The sequence below is a fragment of the Gambusia affinis genome, linkage group LG11 (assembly GCF_019740435.1).
Source record: "Gambusia affinis linkage group LG11, SWU_Gaff_1.0, whole genome shotgun sequence".
Lineage (NCBI taxonomy): Eukaryota > Metazoa > Chordata > Actinopteri > Cyprinodontiformes > Poeciliidae > Gambusia > Gambusia affinis.
This window is the reverse complement of record NC_057878.1, coordinates 6447325-6471968: the sequence shown is the minus strand read 5'-3', so window position 1 is coordinate 6471968 and position 24644 is coordinate 6447325. Positions and strand designations below refer to the sequence as shown.

At 43.2% G+C, this 24644-nt stretch overlaps 1 protein-coding gene across 5 annotated transcripts; it reads left to right on the top strand.

The window, feature by feature from the left end:
• The first annotated feature begins 4486 nt into the window (after positions 1–4486).
• Positions 4487–22819, top strand: ankrd50l (ankyrin repeat domain 50-like). 5 transcript variants are annotated; one of them, XM_044132776.1, is made up of 4 exons: positions 4487–4678; positions 9436–10192; positions 17495–17712; positions 18486–22819. In XM_044132776.1, the coding sequence occupies exons 2-4, from the start codon at positions 9765–9767 to the stop codon at positions 22004–22006; spliced, it is 4167 nt and encodes a 1388-aa protein (XP_043988711.1). In that variant the 5' UTR covers positions 4487–4678; positions 9436–9764; the 3' UTR covers positions 22007–22819. The 5 variants fall into 5 exon arrangements, with proteins under 5 accessions (XP_043988711.1, XP_043988709.1, XP_043988710.1 ...); XM_044132774.1 differs by lacking the exon at positions 4487–4678 and adding an exon at positions 8685–9247; XM_044132775.1 differs by lacking the exon at positions 4487–4678 and adding an exon at positions 8685–9310.
• Positions 22820–24644: the final 1825 nt, after the last annotated feature.

Below are 24644 nucleotides of genomic sequence, written 5' to 3'. Positions count from 1 at the left end.
ACAGGAGCACTTCATTTGACACTGTTGAGGAAAAATGATAATTTTTGGTGCTTATTTATTTAACCTAATAATGCTTAACTCTTCTCTCTCTTTCTCCGCTTTATTACTCTTTGGCTCCCGCTAGCCCTTCTTTGGCAGCTCACCACCTCATGCCCAGACCATCCCGAGCTCTTAGCAGGCCTTTAATCCAGCTGTACTTTAATCCCGATCCCACAGCATCTCCTGCTCGTAATTATTAGCCTGAAGCCTGTAACCCTCGCCACGTTCACCCCTTCTTATCACGCCCTGCCCTGTCTCCAGCTGGCCTTTCAACCATCTACCCTGTCCTCCTCTTTCCTCCACATCCCTTGTCGGCCCTTATTTTGGCCGCCATATACCCCATATCAGAGCATTTCACACCTCGCCCATCTCCGCTGGAAAAAGCCCCATGCCCTGTATCTTGTGCTCCCCATGCCCTGCATTTTGTGCTCCCCCATGCCTGGCTTTTTTGTGCTCCGGCATTTTGTGCTCCCCATGCCCTGCGTTCTGTGCTCCCCATGCTCTGCGTTCTGTGCTCCCCATGCTCCCCATGCCCTGTGTTTTGTGCTCCCCATGCCCGGCATTTTGTGCTCCCCATGCCCTGTGTTTGGTGCTCCCCATGCCTTGCATTTGTGCTCCCCAAGACCTGCGCCGTCTGCACCCCCAAAGACCTGCGCTGTCTGCTTCCCGTTTGTGCTCCCCATGCCCGGCATTTTTGCGCCCTGGCATTTTGTGCTCCCCATGCCCTGCGTTCTGTTCTCCCCATGCTCCCCATGCCCTGCGTTCTGTGCTCCCCATGCTCCCCATGCCCTGCGTTCTGTGCTCCCCATGCCCTCTGCTGGCTTTTTTCCAGCGGAGAGAGAGAAAAAAAAAAAAAAAAAAAACTATGTCCTGCATGTTGTGCTCCCCATGCCCTCTGCTGGCTTTTTTCCAGCGGAAAGAGAAAAAAAAAAAAAAAAAAAAACCTATGTCCTGCATTTTGTGCTTCCCATGCCCTGAGTTTAGTGCTCCCCTTGCTCTGAGTTTAGTGCTCCCCTTGCTCTGAGTTTAGTGCTCCCCTTGCTCTGAGTTTAGTGCTCCCCTTGCTCTGAGTTTAGTGCTCCCCTTGCCCTGAGTTTAGTGCTCCCCTTGCTCTGAGTTTAGTGCTCCCCTTGCACTGAGTTTAGTGCTCCCCTTGCTCTGAGTTTAGTGCTCCCCTTGCCCTGAGTTTAGTGCTCCCCTTGCTCTGAGTTTAGTGCTCCCCTTGCTCTGAGTTTAGTGCTCCCCTTGCTCTGAGTTTAGTGCTCCCCTTGCTCTGAGTTTAGTGCTCCCCTTGCTCTGAGTTTAGTGCTCCCCTTGCTCTGAGTTTAGTGCTCCCCTTGCTCTGAGTTTAGTGCTCCCCTTGCTCTGAGTTTAGTGCTCCCCTTGCCCTGAGTTTTGTGCTCCTTCTGCCATGCGCTCTGCACATCCTACCTTCCCTTGGCCCGCTACGTCCCCATCGATCTTTGGCTTCCTTTTCCACTCTTCCCTCCTGTCACCGTCAAGCCTCCTCCTTCTGCCTGACTCTAGCCTCGCTAGCTAAGTCAGAGCAACTCCTCTTCTCTTTACATCTACATCACCTGTCCTCCAGCTTCGGCCTGGCCTCAGCCTCATTTTGGGGGAATGTCGTTCGTTGCAGCAATTAGAATGAGCCCATCACTGTCACATAACCTCCTTCAGTCTTAACTTTGCAAGCTAAGCAATCGCACCTCCACTCTCTTAGCGATTTCCGTCTCCGATTCTCCGGCCTCGGCCCCGGCCTCGTCCTCTTTTTGGGGGGATGACGTTCCTCTCAGCATACGGAATGCTCATCCAAGCCCATCGCAAAGTTTGCGATGATCAATGTCCTTAGCCGGGGCCCAGGCGCCAAAGATTTAAATCATATTGTCATTAAACTTTTCTAATGGTTACCCTTTGTCTGTCTGAGTCTCTACAGATTGAAATGTAGTTGCAGCTATTAGGTTCACTTGCTCCATCCTAGTTTCTCATTTACTGTTTGTCTTTATTTTGTTAGTTCTTGGTTCAGAATCTGTGGTTTTTGTGCGCTGGCTGACAGACTGGCGACCTGTCCAGGGTGTATCCCGCCTCTCGCCCAGAACGTTAGCTGGAAAGGGTGTATGAAAATGGATGGACGGATGATGTGCTCCCAGGTTGGAATCTGCTGTTGTTGTTTGTATCTCAACTCCCCAGCTGTCTCCCATCTACATGTTGACTCAGCTGGATAGCATTGCAGTAAACCTGCTTCCCAGCATAAATACTACTTGGTTTTTTACACCGTTTTCCAGACCAGTCTGTTTCCTCATGTTTGTCTTGGATATCATCTTAAATTACTCCCTGGACCTTTGGCAATCATGTATTTTTTTTTATTATTGGCACTCACACACTCCCTCCTCTAACGCCAGAGGACAAGAAAAGATTTAAACTTTAAAAATGAAATTAAAGTACGTCAATGAACGAACCTCTGGACATCAGTTTGCTCCTCAAATTTACTTCAGTCCTAAAAATCCTTTATTAGATCTCTACATTTACACCCAAATCATATTCTCAAATGTAACTCTATAACATTATTTCACAAAATTTGTATTTAATTTCAGGTGCTTATCGCTGTAAAATCATTGGTCATTTAACTCTGATTTCAGTGTCATTAGATTTGCCTTAAGATGTGTAAGTCTTACATCTTAAGGAAATGCAAACCCTCATTCAGTATGAGTATGAAATCAACAATAATACTTCAGTTTTCTTTTGGAAATGGTATTTTTATTTAAGGAGATGAACGTGTTGCTTCAAAAAGCTAACAGATGTCTGTGTTTTGCCACTAGCATCCACCAGGGGGAGCTATTACTCTCAGATTGACGACAAGCAAAAAGTTTGTTTTCACATTTAAAGAAAAGCAAATGTCTACAGTTAGACGGGTAAGATGTACAGAATTTGCAAATAAAAAAAGTTTTTACAAGGATTTTCCTCCAGGTTTAAATGACGGGGAGGTGGCGCTCAATATTGTACAAGAAACCTGTGAAATTACAATAATAAAACTTCCTAATACCCAAATGGCGCATGTGCAGCAGCAGAAATCAGTGAAAGGGTTTTTTGTTTTTCACTGAACTTCAAGAAGATGAGCTGACTTTGGTGCTTGAATGACATTTTCAATTTCCTCTGTGATGTGAATTATCAATGAGTTGAAGTAATTTAGAGCATTAGCTTAGATCTGCTCATTACAGATGCATGGACTAACTTCTAAGAAGCTCTGGTCGTTTCTCCAACATTTCACATGAACATTGCTAGAAATAAGCCTAATTAATCTCAGGTTTCTTGTAAAAACTCTGAATATTACCTCCAAAAAAATTTAATACTTCTGAGCTGCACAATAAAATATTAAAAACATATTCAAGAAAAATTGGCAGATTGATGGGAAAAGACTGTCCTCTCACAGAGACTCAACTATTGTGTTCACACAAGTTAAATTGTTGTGGGTATAAGTTGATATCTTGTTATTAATATTATAATATTTTTGTTATTTGAGTTGCTGAAGCTCCATGTGAAACCATATATATTTTCACATTAACAGTCCATATCTTCACGTTAATAGTCTGCGCATTAATGTGTTTCAACCACGTTTAGAGAGATGCACCAATAAGGCTTTTCCTACCCAAGACCCCATTTCCAATCTTGTCTGATGTCTATTCCAGTTTTTTAAATTAAGCATTAGTACTCGTGAAAGTACTGGTGCTTGATAGAGGCAGCAGTTTTGAAATCCACACAGAGCAAAGAAACTACAGAATTATCACCATCAAATAACATGATCCCATGGTAAGTTGCATAAAAAGGGGTTTAATAATGGGGGGTTTTTTTAGACCAATAAAAAGATGGCAACTCTTTTGCTTGGCTATCAGAGCTAATAAAGGAAAAATAGGCAAACTGCAGCCTGGTGACCCATTGGTGCATCTCCAGCCAAAAACAAACAAACAAAAAACAACTTTCACTACTTGCATGGGGAACTTTAGATACTTTGGAAATGGGTTCATAATATTTCCCAGATTGATGAATGAAAACAGTTGCTTCTCTAAAGTCAATTGCTGATGACATTGTGCTAACACGCTTCCTGAGAGCAAAAACAATCGCCTGCTTTCACAAATTAAATAATCAAATAGGTCAATTAGCAGCGTCTGGATCCTGTGTTTCCTCTCAAGACTGGACTTTACAGTCTCTCAATTTTTTGTTTCCTTTTATTTGACAATTCACCCAAAATAACGATTTTTAAAAATGCATAAGTTTGCTTCATAGCAAAGTCTCTTATCTTTTTTTTTTTTCTTTGACTGTTTCCGTATAGTGTTCGCAGACTTTTGCAGTTCAGTTGAATTCAGTCCAACACAGAGATTGTCCTTTGATTTCTAGCAAACACCATCAGGAGTGAGAAAGGAAAGGAAGCAGATAGAGACCGTCAGCACGAGACGGGGGGGCATACATCGTAATTCTTGGAGGGGGGAAAAAGCGAAGGAAGGATTCACTTTTAATGTGATAACATAAAAAGCCAGTGAAAGAGGACACATCCGGTGAAGTGCTCTGGGGTGTGTTTGTACAGTGAGAACTGGTTTGCAATAAGAGTCGAGGAGGGAGACGGAGATGGAGAGAGCGTGTCTGTCAGGTAAGACCTGGTTGGTTTCTAACAAACAAAAAATAATCATAATTTAAAAAAACCCTCAAATGTGTCATTTTCTGCTGAGAATAAATATGAACGCATGGGGGAGTTATGTCAAAAACAGATCTTTAATCGTACCGTTCGTGTTTTTTGTTTACAATGGCGTCGAGCAGCAGCGCGCGAGCCGACAGTTTCACACATTTCCACGGCGGTTGTAGTTTCATCACTGGTGTGCGTGTCGGTGCGTGAGAAATAAGTCTGACTGCTGCAGAGGCAGCAGACAGGCGGACAGCCTGCAGCGGGTTACCTGTGGATTCCCACACCGGCTGCCGTTCGGCTTTGAAGGACAAATGCCAGAAATGCTGCGGGCGAGTAGGTTTTAAAAAAAGCAAACACTGGGGTAAATAAAACAGAAGAGGGGAAAAAAGCTAGTAGATTATAGACCTTCACAGACTGGAAATTATACTTCAGCTATTCGTAAACGTGTAGTGGAAATTTTATGATAGTTACAGTAGTAGTTTGCAGCAAAATACGGAATTTCCATCATTTATTATGGTTTTGCTGTGACGCAAGGCCGGAGATGTTGCTGGTATATTTTTTAAAAAGAAAACAAAAGAGGTTTATTGCTTCAATTTAATAACCCAGCAAAACCGTGAAGCACCATATACTGTAGACGTCATTTAACATTTTGTTTGTTTAAAGCAAATATTTACCATTGAGCTTTAGCTGGGTGTAACTTTAAAACCGGCTGACTTCCTGTCTGACCATTCGCTGATCCTGGTTTGATGTCCGAGCCAGAGGCGGCCTGAGTCACTCTGGGGGCCCAAGATGAAACACTGGACCCCCCACGTCTCTGTTTTTTGTTACCATTTTCTGTGTATCAGTTGTGTCAAGCATGTTCTTGGCTCACTTGGTGTGATTGGCTCTTCAAGGTATTTGTTTGAAGGGATAGTGTAGCATTTTTGGAAGTGAGGTTGTGTAAAGTTTATGATAGTTCCATAAACTGTGTTAGACAGATGTCATAATCGTGGCATGCAAATGTTATTTAGCCTATTACATTTCTGCAGCTTCACAAGAAGTTAAGTTTGTTGCCACATACAAAACACCTTGTTGACCTGGTTGCAGGTGAGAGTTAGTTTTTAAGATAAGATTTCTCCTGGTAAAGTCTACATTTTAAGAACTATGTTCAAGCAATCTGAAATTCCTTCACAGCTAAAGCTAAGCAAAACTGCAGTATCTATACCTGGGAGAAAACCAAGTCATTTCTGATTATGAAACATTCCAGTTATTCATTAAAGTTAATGAATAAGGCCTACTTCAGGCCTGAATGCTCATTACCTGTAACAGGAAACAGCATTTCTTCAGTATTACGTGGCTCACGTTAGCATTGTGACCCACTAAAAAGTTCCTTGAAGAAACAGACATGTTGTGCTTAGGCCAATTTGTTGCTCAATTAGCTAGAAAACCGCTATAAACGTCTGTCAGGGCATTACCTAAAACCATGCTGCCGCCTTTCATTTATTTACATCTTGTCGCTAAGACATTTTCCTGCAAAGCAGTATACTTAAGTGCTATGCTAATGTGTTGATTTTAATGAATTAAAACCTTTCCTGTAAGATTAACTTAGCTGAAACAGTACATAAACCCAACGACATTCAAAGCGAGCCATTGATGATGCAAAGAAAAACAACCTTTCAACTATTTGAGTTCGTTTGTGCACAAATTACTGGAACAAGCTAGAATTCGGTACAAGTTAAATGGTTAAAGAGTCATATCAAAACAGAGAGACATCATGTTAGCATTAGCTTAGCATTTCAGCAAACTGCACTGTATAGATACATCACCTGTAGCAGCAAATGTGAGTGTATTAGAATCTAAAGCTGTAAGGCTATTCAGCAGATACCTGGAACTTTGTCAAAATGCTAATGTAAATGATACAATACTGATCAAATGTAGCTTATTTTACTGCATTTTAAAGCTAAAAAACATCCAAGCTTATGGCCTACACTTGATTTTTATGCATAGTATGGAACTAGGAATTGGCGTTGGTAAACTCTTATTCCTAATTAAGTCTCATCAGAAACTTTTTTCTGGTACAGAAAAAACAAAAAACAAAACACGACTGCCTCATCCCTGGTCAAACTTCATCTCCGCTGCTTGCAAAGTAGCCACCAAGTAAAATTCCCGTCTGTTGTCTTTAAGCTTTTCCGACAAAAACTCTCAAGACGTTACACTTTGTGGTTCGTGTGGGCGTTTGGTGTTGTTAAGTGATGCTTGATTATACGTCACATTGTCTGTGCTGGTTGCCTAGCAATGCAATTAATTTACACAGAAGTAAATGTTGGGAGATTAGGTTTCTCCAACAAGAAGGTTCGGTTTCCAGGCAGGTGGCCAGAGTTCCTGCTTCTCTACCATCTGCACGTCTCAGCAGCTGTCTGGCAATATCAAAGGAAACATAGTTTCATGTTACAAGCTTAAAAATAATATCTACTGACACTAAATAGAGATTTTATACAGATATTTTTTCTACTAATGTGCAACTATACAAACAAGTTACATAAGAGATATTAACAAAGGCCTCGCTGTCAGTCACTTCATTTGGTAGGCAAACATTCAAGTCCCAATTGAATGAGAGGCAGAAGATTTGACTTTATTTAACGTCCGCATTGACAGCATGTCAGTGAAAACTTTGGCTTGTTTTCATAGCGGCCGCTTGCCAGGTTTACAATGCTTTACCACCAGTAATGACAAGAATGTAGACGTCCTCACAGCCCGGTGCCAGTTTTCCTCAGTACTGCCATCAGCTTCCCTGCTAGCAGAACACATTTCTCTTTTCCTGGGGAATATTGTCAGGAGTTTTCTCTCGCAGGCTGACAGCAGACGTGTCCAACAAACGTGTATCAGCTTCCTCTACCACGACATGCTTGGTCTTAGAAACTGCTGTTATTAACTTTGCACTTTTCAATCAAATTGATGCTCGCCTGTCATTTTGTGCCTCATATGCACAGCAGTGTGCTTTTTTTTCTCTTTTTTGCCCCTGTTGCTCTGTCTAGTGAGAAATCTTGCCTATAATCTGTCAGATTTATCTCAGTTCTGCTGGTGTTTGATTAGTCGCTGACGTGAAATGAGGTGCAGCATGTTAATGCTGTCACAGGAACCCTAAACTTTCTTTAACTGGATTCTTTAAAGCCTAGTCATTCTGGCTTGATTTCACTATGCAATGTAATTGCAGTAGGACGTAATTTTCAAACTGTAGCATTTAGATGCTACAATTTAGCGAGCCATAGATGCAAGTTGCCAGATAAGTTGGGCGCAAGGGCAGTCTTTCATCCTGTTGTGTTTTAGAGTTAAAAAATGTTTAAAATTGACAGGAAATTTGAAAATATCACTTGATAATTATGTGTTATTAAAAGACTGGAAGATTAATACCTGAGCACCAACTATAACGTCTTAAAACATGCAGACATTTTAAAAAGGCTTAGGAAAAAGGCAGTGCTTATCCTGGTGGCCCGCAAGGCTGGAAATACACTGAGGGACACACTGTACTCTTTAATTTTTATATATAATCATCAAAAATTGTAGTTTTAATAGATTTATAAACTAAGGGCTGTATCTCCCAAACCTACTGTTAGCGCACCATCGATATACACAATGAGCACATTGTGATGAACTTCCTCGATCGACAGTTTTATCCTAACTGTTATTTTTAACGTTTTCTTCACTGTTTGTTTTACGAGAGCATGGGAGGGGAAAAAAATCTGTAAGTTTGAAGATATGACTGAATGCCGTTACTTTGTGCAGTTTAGTGACATAAATCATCTTACTTTTAGTAAGTGGAGTCCTGAAGAATCCTGTTTTCATTGAGAACGTTTTTCGAGGACCGTCTTTGTGTTTGCGGCGTTACGAATGCTACCTGAAAAAGAAACCAGAAATCTTTTTTTTTTTTTTTTTTTTTTTTAAATCATAATTGTTATCGTTATCACAGTAGTTCCACTAAAAATTCAAAGTCTACCATTACTTCATTTCACTGTGGATGTTTGTGCTCAAGGTGATGCACGGGATTTTCCTCTACACTCTGCATTTTGCATGTTGGCTCAAAAAAACAAAACAAAAAACCCACCTCAGGTAAAATCAGTACCTGACCCTGAGAATATTCTGAGCGTTAAAAACATAGAGTAATTATTATGGTGTACTGTGGCTGTGTGTGCAGCTTCCCGTTTGGAGCCCAAACATATTTGTTATCGCAGATAAATTAAAACTCAGCATAAAGACTCAAATCACTAATTTAAAAAGTTACAACTGGCCTAATTTGGTTTTTTGGACAATCACGACACCTAAACGTGTAGTGTGGTGTGTTATTGTCCTGTGACTGAACCTTGACCCCAGGTGACTCCTCCCTCCTGTCAGCTAAAGGAGAAAACTCGCTCCCACACGAGTCCTCCCTCTCCTCCTGGCTGGCCGATCTCTGTGTCTCCGAACATGCCGAGACACACCACGAGAGGGTGGAGACAGAAAAAAAAGAAAACAAGAAAAACCGGAGCGCATGAGAGACGGAGAGGCAGAGGGAGAGCGGAGGTAGGAGATCGGGTGAGAGAGAGAGAAAGCAAAAGGCAGTTTCACGCCGAAGCTGACAGGAAGGTTCGATGTCCTAAAACAGGCGATCACTGGAAAGGGAGAAAAATATTTGTCTTCCTGAGAAATACGTGAAAAATGTTGTTCGTTGACTCATCCTGGCTTTCTGTTTCTGCTTTCCGCGTGAGCAGCTCCTCGATCTGCTAGAGACGCATGGCGGAGACCGGAGACGGGCGACCGCAACGCTTCAGATCCAACAGGAAGAACATCAGAATGAATGAAGAGGACGGCGAGTTACAACTGAAGCTCGCTTAAAAGTATTGCTTTTTTTTTTTTGTCCTTCTTTGTTTCATCCTTGCGACGAATCAAGGAAATCCAGTTGTGGAACTCACCTGGAACATCACCAGACCACATCAACAGGAACCTTCCCTAAGAGTCAGAGGGAGACCGTTTGAAGCGGCATGGGATGTGAAGTTGAGCGCACCGACTCGTCTCCTGGACGTCAGAACCCCCGGAGCAAATGAGCGGCTCAGCGTACGGATGCGGCGCCAGCTTGCTCCGGGGCCGGCGCTTCTACTGCCGGGAATGGGCCCTGGACAAGCTGAGGCGCTGCCTGGACGCCCGCCCCATGTCCGGCCAGGCGGCGGGGCTCCTGGTGACCGGGGGGCCCGGTGCCGGCAAGACCGCCCTGTGCACTGAGGTGGTGTGGCCCACCTCGGACTCGGGCCTGGCTGCGGGGCTGGCGCGGCGCTGCCTGGCGTCCCACTTCTGCCACAGGGAGGACCAGAGGAGCACGGTGCTGTGGAGGTTCGTCCTGGGCCTGGTGGAGCAGCTGAGGGCCTCCCCGCTTCTCCCTCCTGACTATGAGGAGACCCTCAGGGGACCGGCCGCGTCTTCTGCTCTGGAGCCCCTCAACTGTCAAAAGGACCCCGAGGACACCTTCAAGAGGTTGGTATTGCTTAGGCGTTAATGAATTAATGATGATTCTTTCGTGTCACTTGAAGGATTTACAGCATGCAGCACTTTGTGAACCCGAGCCTGCGTGAGATTTCCCGTCTATGTCACCTGTCCAACCATTAAAAGTAAACAGGCAAGTCGCTGGAAGGTGCTGCAGCCATCCCGAAATGGGAGCTGCGGCGTGCAGCGGCACGCTCGTGGCTCATTTCCAGCCTGACGCAGCATAAATTATGTGTTATCGCCCTTATTTTGACGGAGCTGAGGAGGAGAGCCAACGTGTGTCCTCAAGAGAAAAGGCTTAGCAGATTCAAGCCTATGTGAAAATCAACCTGGGGGAAAAAAAACCAAAAACCTGTTCTGCAACTTTTGGTTTTTGCAGTGTAAATCTGTTCCGACAGTCCAATGTTTTTACTAAAAACTTCATAACACCCCCCTTCATCTCCCTTAAGCTTGTTGACAGTCTTTTTGCGACTTTGTGGATTTGATCTGGAGCGTATTACCCAGTTGACTAGCGCCGTAACCTTAACCCTGTTACGACCGGCTTTATATTTAGGTCACCTCGATTAAATTTGATTTTATGGCTGCAGTGAGTTAGAGCTTGTTCCGCTTTTTCCAGGGCAACTTCAACTCTCGGCATTTGGCAGATAGTCAGAACTAGTTTGAGTTTTTAACTTTGCAAAAACTATTTAAAAGGCCAAACAAAAAAATCCCCAAACTGAATTTGACCAAATGGCCTTCCTCTTCAAGTCAGGACTCAAGGCATATAATCTGAATGTGGCTTTTAATACACAGTAATGTGATGATTTGTAATCTTTGTGCTTAATTCTGCAATCTCAGGTGTTTTATCCTGTTTCATTCCTTGTGTTTTGTATGTTTTATCTCATAAAACACTTAAGTTAACTTTGTGGTTTTATTATTAAATTATTATTATTATTATTATTATTAAATTCTGTTTTCTTTTATAGGAGGCTAAAAGTGGGAGTTAAGGATTTTTCAAGTTTAGTTCTTGTCTTGCTAGCAGTAGCTAAGCCTCTTAGCATCCTCTTTCTGTACATTCTGATAAGGTGACCCTGGAGGCTAATGCTAACGGCTAGTCCAAGAGAGGCTAAGAAAACCAAAGAGGACTATCTTCAAACATCTCCAGAGGATGAACATGAACCTAGAAACTGTCTTCATGTTAGTATTGGGTGTTTATTTACAGAGGACCTGATTGTTATTTGCAAGGAAAATACAGATTGGAGGTTGTGCATCCCTCAGGATCTTCCTGAATGAAACAAATGCAAAGAGAGGAACACATGAAAGGTGTTCAGTCATAACTGTCTGTTAGAGAAATAAAGAATTCGTTGCTTAAACTTCCATAATTGCAAACATGTGGAGGAAGGTCGTGGTTTAACTTTTTGGGCTGCATGCAAAGGGCATAAAAAGTAACTCCCTTTACCCACCATTGCTAGTGTAAAGCATGGTGGTGGCAGCATTATGGGATGAGGGGGTAACACAAATTAAAATTTAAACAAACCCTGCATCTTCCTCTTAAAGCACTCGTCAAGTAAAAATGACATGAAAGTAACTTTTTAAGGTCAGAATCAACACACGCCCTGTTCTGATTGGTTCACCCTACATCTCACCCTACATTCACTTTTAATAAATCACCTCCAGCAAAAGGGCTCCATTTCCTCCTCTTTTTGTGTAACAAACACAACAGCAGCTTCCGCTCGCACTGTAGCTAAAAAGCATCCTTTATGCTCAGAAAAAGAGCTGGATCTCTAAGCGTTTTAGCTGCCGGCGGTCTCACTGCATGTAAATGTGAAATCTTTTGACCGCGGGCGAAGCAAGTGGAAGCCAGGACAGTCGCAGGGGGAGAAAATAGGAGCGCGATAGCCATTCTTTCCTCGACTTATATTTATTTCACGCCCCGTAATGCGGCCCATTCAGGGAGCACCACAATGGCCTCTCCAGTGTGAATGAATACTACAGTGTTATTTACGACACAACATCCTTCCAGAGAGAGGAGACGGGGTGAGGGGGGCGTCTCCGCTCAGAACAAAGAGGTGAAAAATGCCTCCCCTGCCCCAGTGACCGTCTCGGCACCAGTCAGCGAGGTCACCCTCTTCTCCGGGACTATTCAGCCCTCTCCCCGGTGTGTTTGTTCTGCGCCGAGTCCGAGGCCTTTCAAGCTCCTGCTCATGTTTGCTCTCCTCTGGTGTGAAGTGCTGAACTGGATTCCACATTCCCCGCGGACTGGCTCGCAGCCAGCCGCTGCTTTCCGTTTGGAGCCCAAAGAGAAGAAAATTTTTAAAAAAGCCTGCACTGTTTTTTGAGGACAGCTATTAATAATCAGATGTGATGGATGCGCAGGAGTGTGTGTGTGCGTGTGTGTGTGTATGTGTGCAACATACATGCAACGTGCGTCTGAAAGCAGCGGGGCGGCTCTCTGAGCCCAGCGGGTCGTTAACGCGGCTCGGGCTCCTTGTTGTGGTGCCGCTCCCGCCACGTTAAACTGTGCAGGCCGAAGGTTCAACGAGTTCGTCTCAGTGTGTGGAACGAAATCAGCAGCACCAGAAGCAGCAGAATGTCGGCTGTTACTGTCGACCGCTTCAAACCCGCACTTAAAGGCATCAACATATTATTTAAGCCACATAGACTAACAGGTAGTTGAGTCATTAACCTGCAAAGGATACTTTTAATGTTTCCTGCCCGTCTGTTTCCTCCTAGCTTTGGAGAGACAAAAAAGAATTAGGGCTTTCAAAAAGTAATTGAAAAACTGTTCTTATCTCTGGATATAGATTTGGGCTTTGACTATGCTGTTCTAAGGCTCCAAAATCAAAATCAAATCAAATCAAACTTTATTTGTATAGCACATTTCAGCAGCAAGGCATTTCAAAGTGCTTTACATCAAATCAAACACAAAAACACAATGCAACATAGAATCAACAATAAAAACAACATCAAGTCAGATTCCGTCAATAAATTTGCAATTGATTACGTTTCAAATACAACTCTAAACAAGTGGGTTTTTAGTTGAGATTTAAAGGAAGTCAGTGTTTCAGCTGTTTTACAGTTTTCTGGAAGTTTGTTCCAGATTTTTGGTGCATAGATGCTAAATGCTGCTTCTCCTCGTTTGGTTCTGGTTCTGGGGATGCAGAGCAGAACCAGAACCAGAACCTGAGAGTTCTGGAAGGTTGATACAACAGCAGCAAATCTTTAATGTATTGTGGTGCTAAACCATTCAATGATTTATAAACTAACAACAGTATTTTAAACTCTAATCTTTGAGCTACAGGGAGCCAGTGGAGAGACTTTAAAACTGGTGTTATGTGCTCTATCTTCCTAGTTTTAGTGAGAACACGAGCAGCAGCATTCTGGATCAGCTGCATGCTTTCATTGCTTTCATCCTCAACCTGTTGCGATGTGCGTCTTGCTGGTGGAAGGTGGACCTCCAGCCCACTGTCATGTGTTGCGTTTTCCTACTTTCCTAAACGTTGCTGTTTGAGATTCACAATTGCTTCAAAAATTACATATTTCATCTACAAACATTGTCATTTTTTCACCTGCAGAGGATCTCTGCTTTATTTTATTTTTATTTTGCATCTCTGTCACTTTTCGATGTGTAGATTCACGAAGACGAAATGTGATGAATGCTAAAATCTCATATGTAATTCAACCTCTGACCCACTTTGCTTTTCCGTTTGAAATCCGATCTTGTACAAAACCTCCTTAAATCGTGCGCTTCAGTTACTAGTTCATGCCTTCCGGGTAAAAAGGAAAACAGACCCTGAACTTTCTGAGCTCGGCGCTCAGAAAGTTTGTGAAAATGGTTTCAAGTGAGCTCAGAAATTCAAATACGCTTAAAATCCATCCAAAGAAGTAAGTGGCGTTCAGCAGCAGTGTACGAATAACAGTCATTTTCCCGTGTTGGTGGTCTCGCCCGCGGTTCCAGCCCAGTCACCCGTTTTGATCTCATCCAAATTATAGCTTAAAAAGAAACAATGGCTGCAGCCCCCGAGAGCTCAGGAATGCGGTTTATTAGGGGTCCGAACGCGCACGAAGTGATTTACATCCTGCCTTCGCAAGTGTATTTGTCACCAACTCTGCCCTCTAATTACTGCAGGTGTCACAGTGACACGCGCCCCTTCAATAAGGCCCATTATATCGCAGCTTCAAAGGTCACCCGCAGATGTGCGTCCGGCACCGTCTAACCTGAAGGAGGTGGAAAAACATTAGCAACCAAATAAGGTTAATTGCGCTTCCTGCTAGTGTGTGTGTGGGCGTGTGTGTGCGTGCTCAGTCGGGGAGCGCTGCTTTATTCAGATGACTAAAGAGCACGGCGGCTTGATAAGCTCGTCGGAACGTAGATGTGGGTTGACGGGGTTTAGAAATCTACTTTTAATTGCAGGATATGGCCAGTGATAGAGCGTCAGGGCTGTTAAATTTACGCAGATGAGTCAAACGTCAAGACTGCCTGTTGAAATGCCTCCGTCGTCAATAAAAGAAATTAGTCCCGAGAGCGCTGATAAGCAACATTTGGTGAGCTGCTTGAAGCCAAACTGTAGCCCTATTACAGCATGACTAGAAATCTAAGCAAATAGTAAATGATGTACCAGGAGTGTATTTGAAACACATGCATACTGTGTTTCACAGGACGGTTTTCTTCTAGCATCAGTGTAAAAAATAAAAAAATAAAAAATGAAGGGAAAAAAGCCACTTTAATCCAATTCTAATTTACGTAGAAAAAAGAGAAATTAAATGTTGTGTTGCATACATCACCTAAATGTCTTCAAATACTCAGTGTGGGCGATGTTGCTGTTGGCAGGAAGGACATCCGGTAGCAGTCAGTATTGCAGCAAATCTGAAGAGGCCTCTGACTGAAGACTGTCGACATCCTAACAGCTCAGTTTCTGGGCAGCAGAGATGATATTCCTCAGTAACCCGTTCTGGATGATACCGCCGCTAATCCACCTCATTTGCTTTTGCTGCTCCTCAGTAAGTCTCCGCCTGGCCGTATCCATGGTTAGATTATTTGGAGTTGATCCTCGGCCATTACAATCGGCGGGAGAGAGGGTTTGAACTTTGTTCCTGCTCTGCACCCACGAACCCGTCTCTTCAACTCCTCTTGTCGCCCCGGTTACGCTTCGTATCGACTGTCGAAAAGTAAAAAGCAAGAGCAAAAAGTCCTTCCAGCTGCACAGCATCTTGAACCAGAGGGAATAATTGTCAAAACATTAATCGTCTCAACTAAAAAAAAAAACACGAACCAACGTAGGTGGCTACATCCACTTTTCATTTAGCGTGTGTGGCTGCATCAGACGTTTTGCTGCAGATATACAAATATAAAACACCTCACACAGAGGATTTGGGAATCAAAAGTAAATTTGAGTTTTTTCAGGCTAACATGTATGATTGCTGCTGGGCAAATTTAAAACAGTGAGGCTGTCATCTTAGCTGCTGGGAAGAGGTTTTTTTTGTTTTTTTTACTTAAATTAGACAAAGTTAACCTTAAACTTATTACAGATCTCGTAAAGAGACATCACAATCTGATATAACTGACAGCACGTCAAATCTGTGGAGATTCGGACACAAAATTGCGATCGGTGCAACTTTAACTAAGCGATGTCACTGAAAGTTTTTCTTGGAGAAGCAAGTTTACATCAGAGGCCAAAGCCATCAGAAAGCTGTTGATCTGTTAAGCAAAAGTCAACAGTGACTAATTCTTTTGATGTTGAACTGAACACATCAGGGTTAGGGTTGAGGTCATCCTGAGAAAAAAAAAGAAAAAAGCAATCTGTCATTTGTTAGTTACATATTCTCTCTTGGGTTGATGACCTCTTCAAATAATCTCCCTGATAACTAGTGGACCTTCATAGGCCTTTATAAACATAGACATTAACAATAATCACAGTGCACGGACACAAGCACACACCCTGTGTTTGTGGTAAAATAAATGCTTGAGCTTAGCCTCTTTGTGACCTGTTGAAACCCAACTCATGTCCTCGCTTAATTATCGATTGTCTCCTCCCAGCCCGCCTCAGATTTGTTCCTTTCCTAACCGGTTACTCACTGGCTTTGAAGTCATGTTTGCAACAATCAAAAAGAAACACAAGACATTAATGTGTCTGCTTTATTGAAACATAAATGTGGCATTTTTTAAATATAAATCTGTGGGTGAAGGTCTTGAAGTAGACATCATTGGCTTTTACGTGTTAGGTGGCTAATCCAGTAACTACTGTTTATCTCCTTCTCCAGAGGAGGAGGAAACACATATTTGGCAGCTCTGTGCTTTGTTGAGACAGCTTGAATATAACATGCTTAATGCATACACATACATAGCAACTATTATTATTTTATCCTAAAAAAAACAACATTTGTTTAGCCTTTGGATCCATCTGAATGAGCAGTTTTCTCCTCCTCTAGCAATTTTGCGTGTTGATATTCATAGCCGTGCCCGACAAAATCTCCTTTGTTCCTGAAGTGCAAAAAAAAATTTTTTTAAAAAGGAAAGAAACTCTCAGTGTCATTTTAAAGTGAGAAAAATGTGCAAATGAACCACAACACGGAAAAATGATTCCGTTTTATGGATTGAGAAATCTGTGCAGAGGAGGAGCCGCTAATGACTGAAACTATTCAGCGGGTGCCTGTTTAACATGCCCATGTATTGATCTGTGTGTGTGAGCGTGCCCAGAGCAGAGGGAGGGGAAAAAATCCCAAAGTTCCTCAAACCTGAGTCACCTCTGGCTGCAGGCAGGGTGTGGGTGTTGACTGTGCTCCTTTAAGGCCAATACTCGTTTGGTTTTTGCCACTGTTGGACTGTTTTACAGCTCTGTAAGGTGTCCCTGCTTATTACTGCACAGCATAAAGGAGGTTTCTTTATACAAATTGCTTTCTTAGATATAAGTGTTCATCATTGTTGGCCGTTGTTGTGCAGCTGTTGTTTTAATGAAGATAACTGCTAGCAAGTTATCGAGTTAAGTTTTTTGCTTTCTGTCCGTGGTTTTAAAGGCCTCAGCTGTCGTTAGATCCTATGAATGTACAATATAGAAAGCAAAGAAATGTTAAATGAAAATTGCCTGAAATAATGGCAAGGTAGCTGTTCTTATATTGATTTGCGCTGCTTCATATTTTGCTTCTATTTAGAGTTCAGATCTGTGTGCGTGTGTGTGAAAAAATTATCCTCACATTTCTTCTGTTCCCTTCAGTCTCTCCGCCGCCCACAGTTCCTGCTGTTTTTACATTGCTGTTTTAAGTCATTCATCTTTCCTTTCCTTTTTTGTGTTTCTTGCTCCAATATAATATCTTTAGAGCAGTTTTGGAACCCCTGCTGGACCTCCCTCCGCCTGCCCAGACCCTGATGATAGTGGTAGATGCTCTGGATGTTCAGCGTGTGCCAGGCGAACGAGTTGAGAAGTGCGGCTCGATTGCAGAACTCTTGGCCAACAATCAGCATCTCCTGCCCAGCTGGTTGCTGCTGGTCTGCTCCATCCGCCGCCAAAACAAAGACGTGTGCAAGATGTTCTCGAGTATGTGAATTCCTGTGTTCGCGTTGTCTCTGTCACTAGACCCTATGTTGGAGAATTGATTACGAAGGATTACCCAGGAGTAGGTTATTTGGTCCTTTACTGAACTTAACCCTGCCCAAAGACGTGAGAACGTTTTTACCCCCACAGATTTAGGCAGTTTTGCTTTTTATCACATTTAACAGTTTCTGATCATCTTAAAGCAAGTTTCTAGATTGCCCTTAAGAACATGAGTAAATATAACTTCTAGTTTTACCCAAACCAATCTGGCCTATTTGTGAAGCATGACTGCCTTTTAAATTTGTTGTGTTACACGGCAACAAGTACAATCAAGCATTTCTTCTAACTTGTAATTGTTTTTTTCTTCATTACTGTATTACCAATGTAAATATTTATGATTATCTGGGTGTATGTCTGTATATTTATCATTATTATGAAATTAACCCTTTCATACATAGTGGTCTCTACAGTGGACAGCTATCTAAAAGCCATTTTCTTGTGTTTCCTGTGCATTTTTATGTTAGAAATTCACACAGACCACTGAAGTGGACACTAGTGAATCATACAATACACTATAAACTACTGACCATCCTGTACTGTAAGTGCAAAAAAAATTGTTAAATCCAATATGGCAGACAAAGGTTGTTTTCCAACCTTTTTAATGCCTTAAGAAAAAATCACAAAAAAAATCCTGAAATGAAGAATTATAATTAATGCATGATTAAGCTCGATAAAACAATAAGCAAAGTTATAAAGAAAACAATTTCTTTCTTTAGGCTTCCGGAGACTCTGCCTGGACGATCTACGGAAGCCGCCAACGGTCCGTGATGTTCAGCAATACATCCTCTGTCGTCTGGATGAGGAAGCAGCGCTGCGGCGTCAGCTCACCCCCGACACTGCAGACATGCTCAATCTCCTGCACATAAAGAGTGGGGGCTGCTTTCTCTTTCTCGAGCGAGTGTTGGATGGCGTGGCAGCTGGACTTGTGGGTCTTCGAGAGATTCGAGACATCCCTGGGACTCTCAATGGACTCTACCTTTGGCTCTGCCAGAGACTCTTTCCTCGGGGCCTCTTTGTCTATGTCAGACCTCTCCTCAATGTGCTCTTGGCTGCTCCAAGTCCACTCACAACTCAGCAACTATTTACAGCAGCCTGGACTCAGGACACCACACTCAACGTCCAGGACTTCCAGAACAAACTTCATACACTGTCTCCCCTCTTGATCGACGGCCCTGAGGGCACCAAGTTGCTTTTTCATGCCAGCTTTACAGAGTGGCTGACTGATGTTAAGTACTGCACGCAGAAGTACCTCTGTAACCAGACTGAAGGCCATAGCATGCTTGCCATGTCTCTGACTCTACAAGGACCCCATCTAGACCCCGAAGGTGCATGTCAGTTAGCCACACACTTAGTTTGCTCAGGTCACCATAAAGAAAACCCCTCATTATTGGCACTCTGGATGTTGTGGACAGGCCTGCCTCCTCTCACTCCCAGCTGCAATGACACCCTCTCCACATCCTTTGCTCAACTTCCTCCACTGGTCAGTCAGGAAGTCCCTCGGCTGTTAATGAAAAGTGGACTTCTTTCGCCAGCCCGTATTTCCGACAAGAGTGCCAATGTCAGCACACGCTTCCCAGTTGAGCAAGGAGATCCATTAGACACAATGGAGATGGAGGTCTCACTAAAGAAACTGCTAGATAGTGGGTACTCTGTAAACCAGCTTGAATCTTCTGGACAGACCTTGCTTGCGAAAGCAGCTATTGAGGGTTCTGCAAATGTAGCTAAATTTCTTCTAGCACATGAGTCTGATCCACTCATAAGTGATCATCACGGTCAAACTCCGTTGACTTTGGCTTCCAGACAGGGTCATGTTAAATTTCTGTCTATCTTACTAGAATGGATGAAAAGCCAGAGCACAGAGACTGCAGTGGCAATGATGGAGCACATTGACAATGAAGGTTGGACGTCACTACGCTCTGCGGCTTGGGGAGGACACTGTGAGGCTGTCCGCTTACTTCTGGATGCAGGAGCAGATGTAAATGGATGCGACAGTGAGGGACGTACTGCCCTCAGAGCAGCTGCATGGGGTGGTCACGAAGAAATTGTCCTCACCTTGCTGCACTATGGGGCACAAATTAATAAAGCTGACAGCAATGGTCGTACACCACTTATTGCTGCTGCCTACATGGGCCATCCCGAAACCGTAGAAATATTGCTGAACCACAATGCAGAAGTCAACCTAGCTGACGGAGATGGACGTACTGCCCTGTCAGTTGCTGCTCTTTGTGTCCCGACTGCTGCAGCGATCAAAGGTTACGGAGAGGTAGCAAGCCTGTTACTTGAACGAGGGGCAGATCCAGGCCACAGAGACAATGATGGAATGACGCCACTGCTTCTTGCAGCCTATGAAGGCCATGAAGATGTGGTTGAACTTTTGTTGGAAGCAGGTGCAGATGTAGATGAATCGGCTGGCCCTGATGGAAGCATTTCTGCTGCAGCTGCTGTCACACCGCTGTTGGCAGCTGCAGCAATGGGTCACATGAACACAGTGTCCAAGCTGCTTTTCTGGGGTGCAGATGTGGATGCCATTGACTGTGAAGGGAGGACTGCACTGTGCCTGGCAGCAGCAAGGGGCAGCGTGGAGGTAGTCCGTGCCTTACTGGACCGAGGGTTGGATGAGAATCATAAGGATGACCTTGGCTGGACCCCACTGCATGCTGCTGCCTGTGAAGGCCATCGTGGTGTATGTGCTGCTTTGACAGATCAAGGGAGCATGGCACGAGTAGGAGAGATGGACATTGAAGGACGGACTGCTCTTATACTGGCAGCCCAAGAAGGCCACCTGAATGCTGTCAAGTTACTACTTGACAAACGTTCTCCGATTGATCACAGGGCGTATGATGGACACTCTGCATTGAGTGCTGCATTTTTAGAGGGCCATACTGAGGTTGCAGAACTGCTTATGAAGAGAGGGGCTGATACCGATGTGCGCGATGCAGAAGGTCGGCCTCTGCTCTACCTCCTGGTGCTCGAAGGTCGCCTTGATATGGCCACTCTTGTCATAGAAAAAGGAGGCGTGCCGCTCGAATCCAGAGACTCTGAGGGCCGCACCGCTCTTCATGTGGCTTCCTGGCAGGGCAGTGTGGAGATTGTAGACTTACTTTTAAAACATGGGGCAAACCCCAATGCACAAGACACTGAAGGGAGACCACCAATGCATTCTGTGGCCTGGACAGGAAATGTAAAAGTAGGACATCGTCTCATGGAAGCAAATAGTGTAGATATAGATCTTGCTTGCCATCAAGGGGCAACGGCTCTGAGCATCGCAGCTCAAGAAGGACATGTTAACATTGTGAAAATGCTTCTTGTTAAAGGTGCAAATCCCAACCACATAGATAAATATGGACGGAGTCCAGCCAAAGTGGCTGGAAAACATGGGCATGTTACAATCGTACGGCTCTTGGAGAGCTATGGAGCTAAGCCATACCTAGGCCTGTTGCCTAATTCTAGTACTGTATCTCCTTCAAAACCAAACAAGATCCTCACGTCGGGAATGTTGGAGGGTAATGGAATCGAAGTGATGGCCACTACCTCCTCCTCTTCAGTGTCCTCTCCCGGTTCCACTGGAGAACGATTCCACTCCATGCAAAGCTCACAGACCTCTTCTACCTGCCACTCACTTGCTACTGTGCAGACAGTGCCAGCCGACAGTCTCAGTTTTATCCAGCAGATCCAGCAACATTCACTGCCACGCAGCCGGAGTCGTCACTCCACCCTCCCTCCGCCGGGGAGCTCGGGCATGGCAAGTCTCCATGGAAGTACCCAAAGGCTTCCAAAATGCCTTCCCACTCCTACTGTTTGCACCGTTACGGCTATGGTACACAACTGTGAACCCCCTCAGAAAGGTTTGTCTTCTGGGCTTGAGTACCATGACAAGAAGAACAAACAAAGCTCAAACTTGATTAAAGCAGAAAGAGCCGCAGGTGGTAAATGGAACTCAGTCATGGCTTCTCTTGGTATAATGCCAAGCAAAGAAAGTTCAAAAAACAGAGAGGTTCCTTCGTTGGACTACCCATACAGACTACAGAGCCCATCTCAAGTGGAAGCTTGGGATGCCCTGCCCCAGAACATTTTAGCACCTGTTTGTTACAGTTTCTCCCCAACCCCACCTAGCAGTGCCTTGACAGATGATGTTATGGTCACTACAGACCCGCACCTTAATCTCAAACAGGCCATCAAGCTACAATTTGAGGGCCCCACCAGTGCAGCCTTATACAAAAGAGAGACACCCCTGTGAACAGGGAGTGAAGTAGGTCACTCAGTCTTTGGTCTTTCTTCATAAACCTTTAGGATTTCTTTTATTTGAGCACTTGATCAACGGTTAAAATGATAAATAAACATGTATTTCTTCTTTATGGTTCAAAGAAGACATGTGAACTCACTACATTCAGATACAGGAGTATGAAATCTTTTGTGACTTTTTTCACAAAACTTTGGGAAAAGTCAAGGTTTTTGATTTAAAAAACAAAACAAAAATATTTGCATATTCTCTGCCACTTTTTGTTGTGGAGTAAGGCTTCCCCCTCCACCCTGAACTGTCATAACTCAGCATTTGTTTCATGGAACACATTTTTCAATTTTAGCGTAGTTTAATTTATTTTCTCCTTCAGAACTGAGAACTCTTCCCCTCATTTTGTAGCTTTCAAATGAAAAATTAACCTTTTTTCAAAAACAGAAAGGCTTCGGTTTTGATTTTTCTTTGAATCAGCTAATATTTTTTTTAAGAAATACGTCTGCATCCTTTGCTACTTCTACACACATTACAAAAAAAAAAAAAAAAAAAAGAACAATGAATAGATACCTGCTGCTGTGTGGGCTGCTGATTCAGAAATCCACAAACGACGACCTGACCTGCCCACAGTTTGTCTGTGAGCCTGCCAGAAGGAGAGTTAAATCTGAATCAATAAAATTTGGTGTGGATGTGGGAGTTATCACATCCACTCGTATGTCCCAAACTAAAGATTCTTTTGTTTGTTTTGATATTTTTTAACTCTGTTAATATTAATTACACTCAAAACATTAAAATGGCGACCGATGCTTTGAAATCTCACACGTGTGCCTGGTGTGGTTATTTCTGGCTCGCTTTGTGTTCTGCACTCAAACAAAATGTCAAAGGCATCTTCTGAAGTAGGAGCGTCCCGCAGAGATGAAAGTCTGGTAGGGGGCAGATGGCGACCGCCCGGGACGGTTTTGATACTAGAGAGGAGGGCTTTTCACACCGTCACTGGTGGTTTTCACTCATTATTTGAGGAATAGCTGTGAGGTTTGTCAGGATTACATTTCTGAAGTTCTGTTACGTAGCAAGAAGAAGATGAAAAAAACCAGACCCTACAACGTAGACGAGCTGACGACTGGATTTAAACCCACCTGGGCTTCCTTAGCGCCTCCTCATAGCCACAGGATCATCATCTCCAAGCTGCTGCGCAAGGATACGGTGATCCACGCAAAAGAAGCACCGACAAAGTATAAAGTACATAAACGGTAGAGTTTCAACAAGTTGGCATTTATGTGACACATCCTTTTTTATTGGTCTTAAGAAATGATGTTATCTGAGAAACCGAAGCTTGTGTTTTCATTAGCTGCAGGCCGTCATCATCAAGAATAACCAGAACAATATTTTGTCCACCTGTAGTTACAGAGTTGGAAGTTCTAGGAACTTAAACAATGTTTAATTGTACCACAATGTAAATTAAACAATATTTAATTGTAGGTACATTGTGAATTAAACATTTTGAAGTCGATCCTCTCCCAGCCGGTCTTTCTCTAGGTTGTTGTCATCTATGAGCTCTTTAATGACCAACATGTGATTTGGTCTCCTGACTCATAGTGAGCAGTCGTTAAGGAGAGTAATGGCTGAAATGCTTTGTTTGACAGAGGATATTTGAGTAATCGTCATTACACCTTTTGTGTCTTCTCAAAATCTGTTTGCTGTTCTCTTAAAAGGTGCACAGCCGAGTCTGGACCTCAGCACCGGGTTTCTGACTTTGTACCACGCACTTGTGAAGTGGTTGGGTCTCCCCTGTTTAAAGGGTCGAGTGTTGCTTGCAGAGATTAACTCAGACACACACCTTGCTACTCAGCTGGATGTTTATGTGCTTTATTTAAACTGGTTTCTGGCGGCGTCACCTTTGAAGCACACCAGGATATTTGGAGAACAGACCTTGAAGTATCTCACACATTCCTGCCTCATATAGAATGACAATATTTTGGCAACTGTTCCTCTTTTCTTGTGGATTTTGTTTTGTTTTTTTCAAAATTATTTTTGCTTTGTTGGTCACCAGCAACACAACGTGTAAGGTTTCTCAAAAGTCAAGAGAATAATTGCAGTTCTCTTATCAAGCACTTCGGGTTGGATTTTGTTCTCAATTGTACGCAGGAGGAAAGTCAAGAGTTCATAATACAGTAAAAAAACAATTTGGATTAAAGTTGTACCTCTGTTTCCAGGTTCACCACATACGTCGCTTTATCAGTGAACACGATTCATAGATCTAACTCATTGCTCATTTTGCCGACGAAAATATTTCATTAATGTTTTTGTTTGCAAAGTTTCTTTTCCTGGACAAAAACTAGATGAAAACTGAATAGAAGTCGTTCAGAATGATTAGAACTGTGACAAAGAGTTAGCTAAAGGATTTCAATTTTCATATAGAACGACAAACTTTGTTATATTTTTTTACACAAATTAAAGCATATTGTAAAGTGGAAAGAAAATGGTTCACAATTATATAAATATGAAAAAAAATAAGTATTTTGTGCTACGCCTCTATCAGCCTTACATATCGTCACCTTACAAAAATCAAGGAAGTCTTCCGGGTTTTTTTGCCAAAATGTTTTAGGCAAAAAAAAGAAAAATTAAGATAATTTGGCAAAATTAG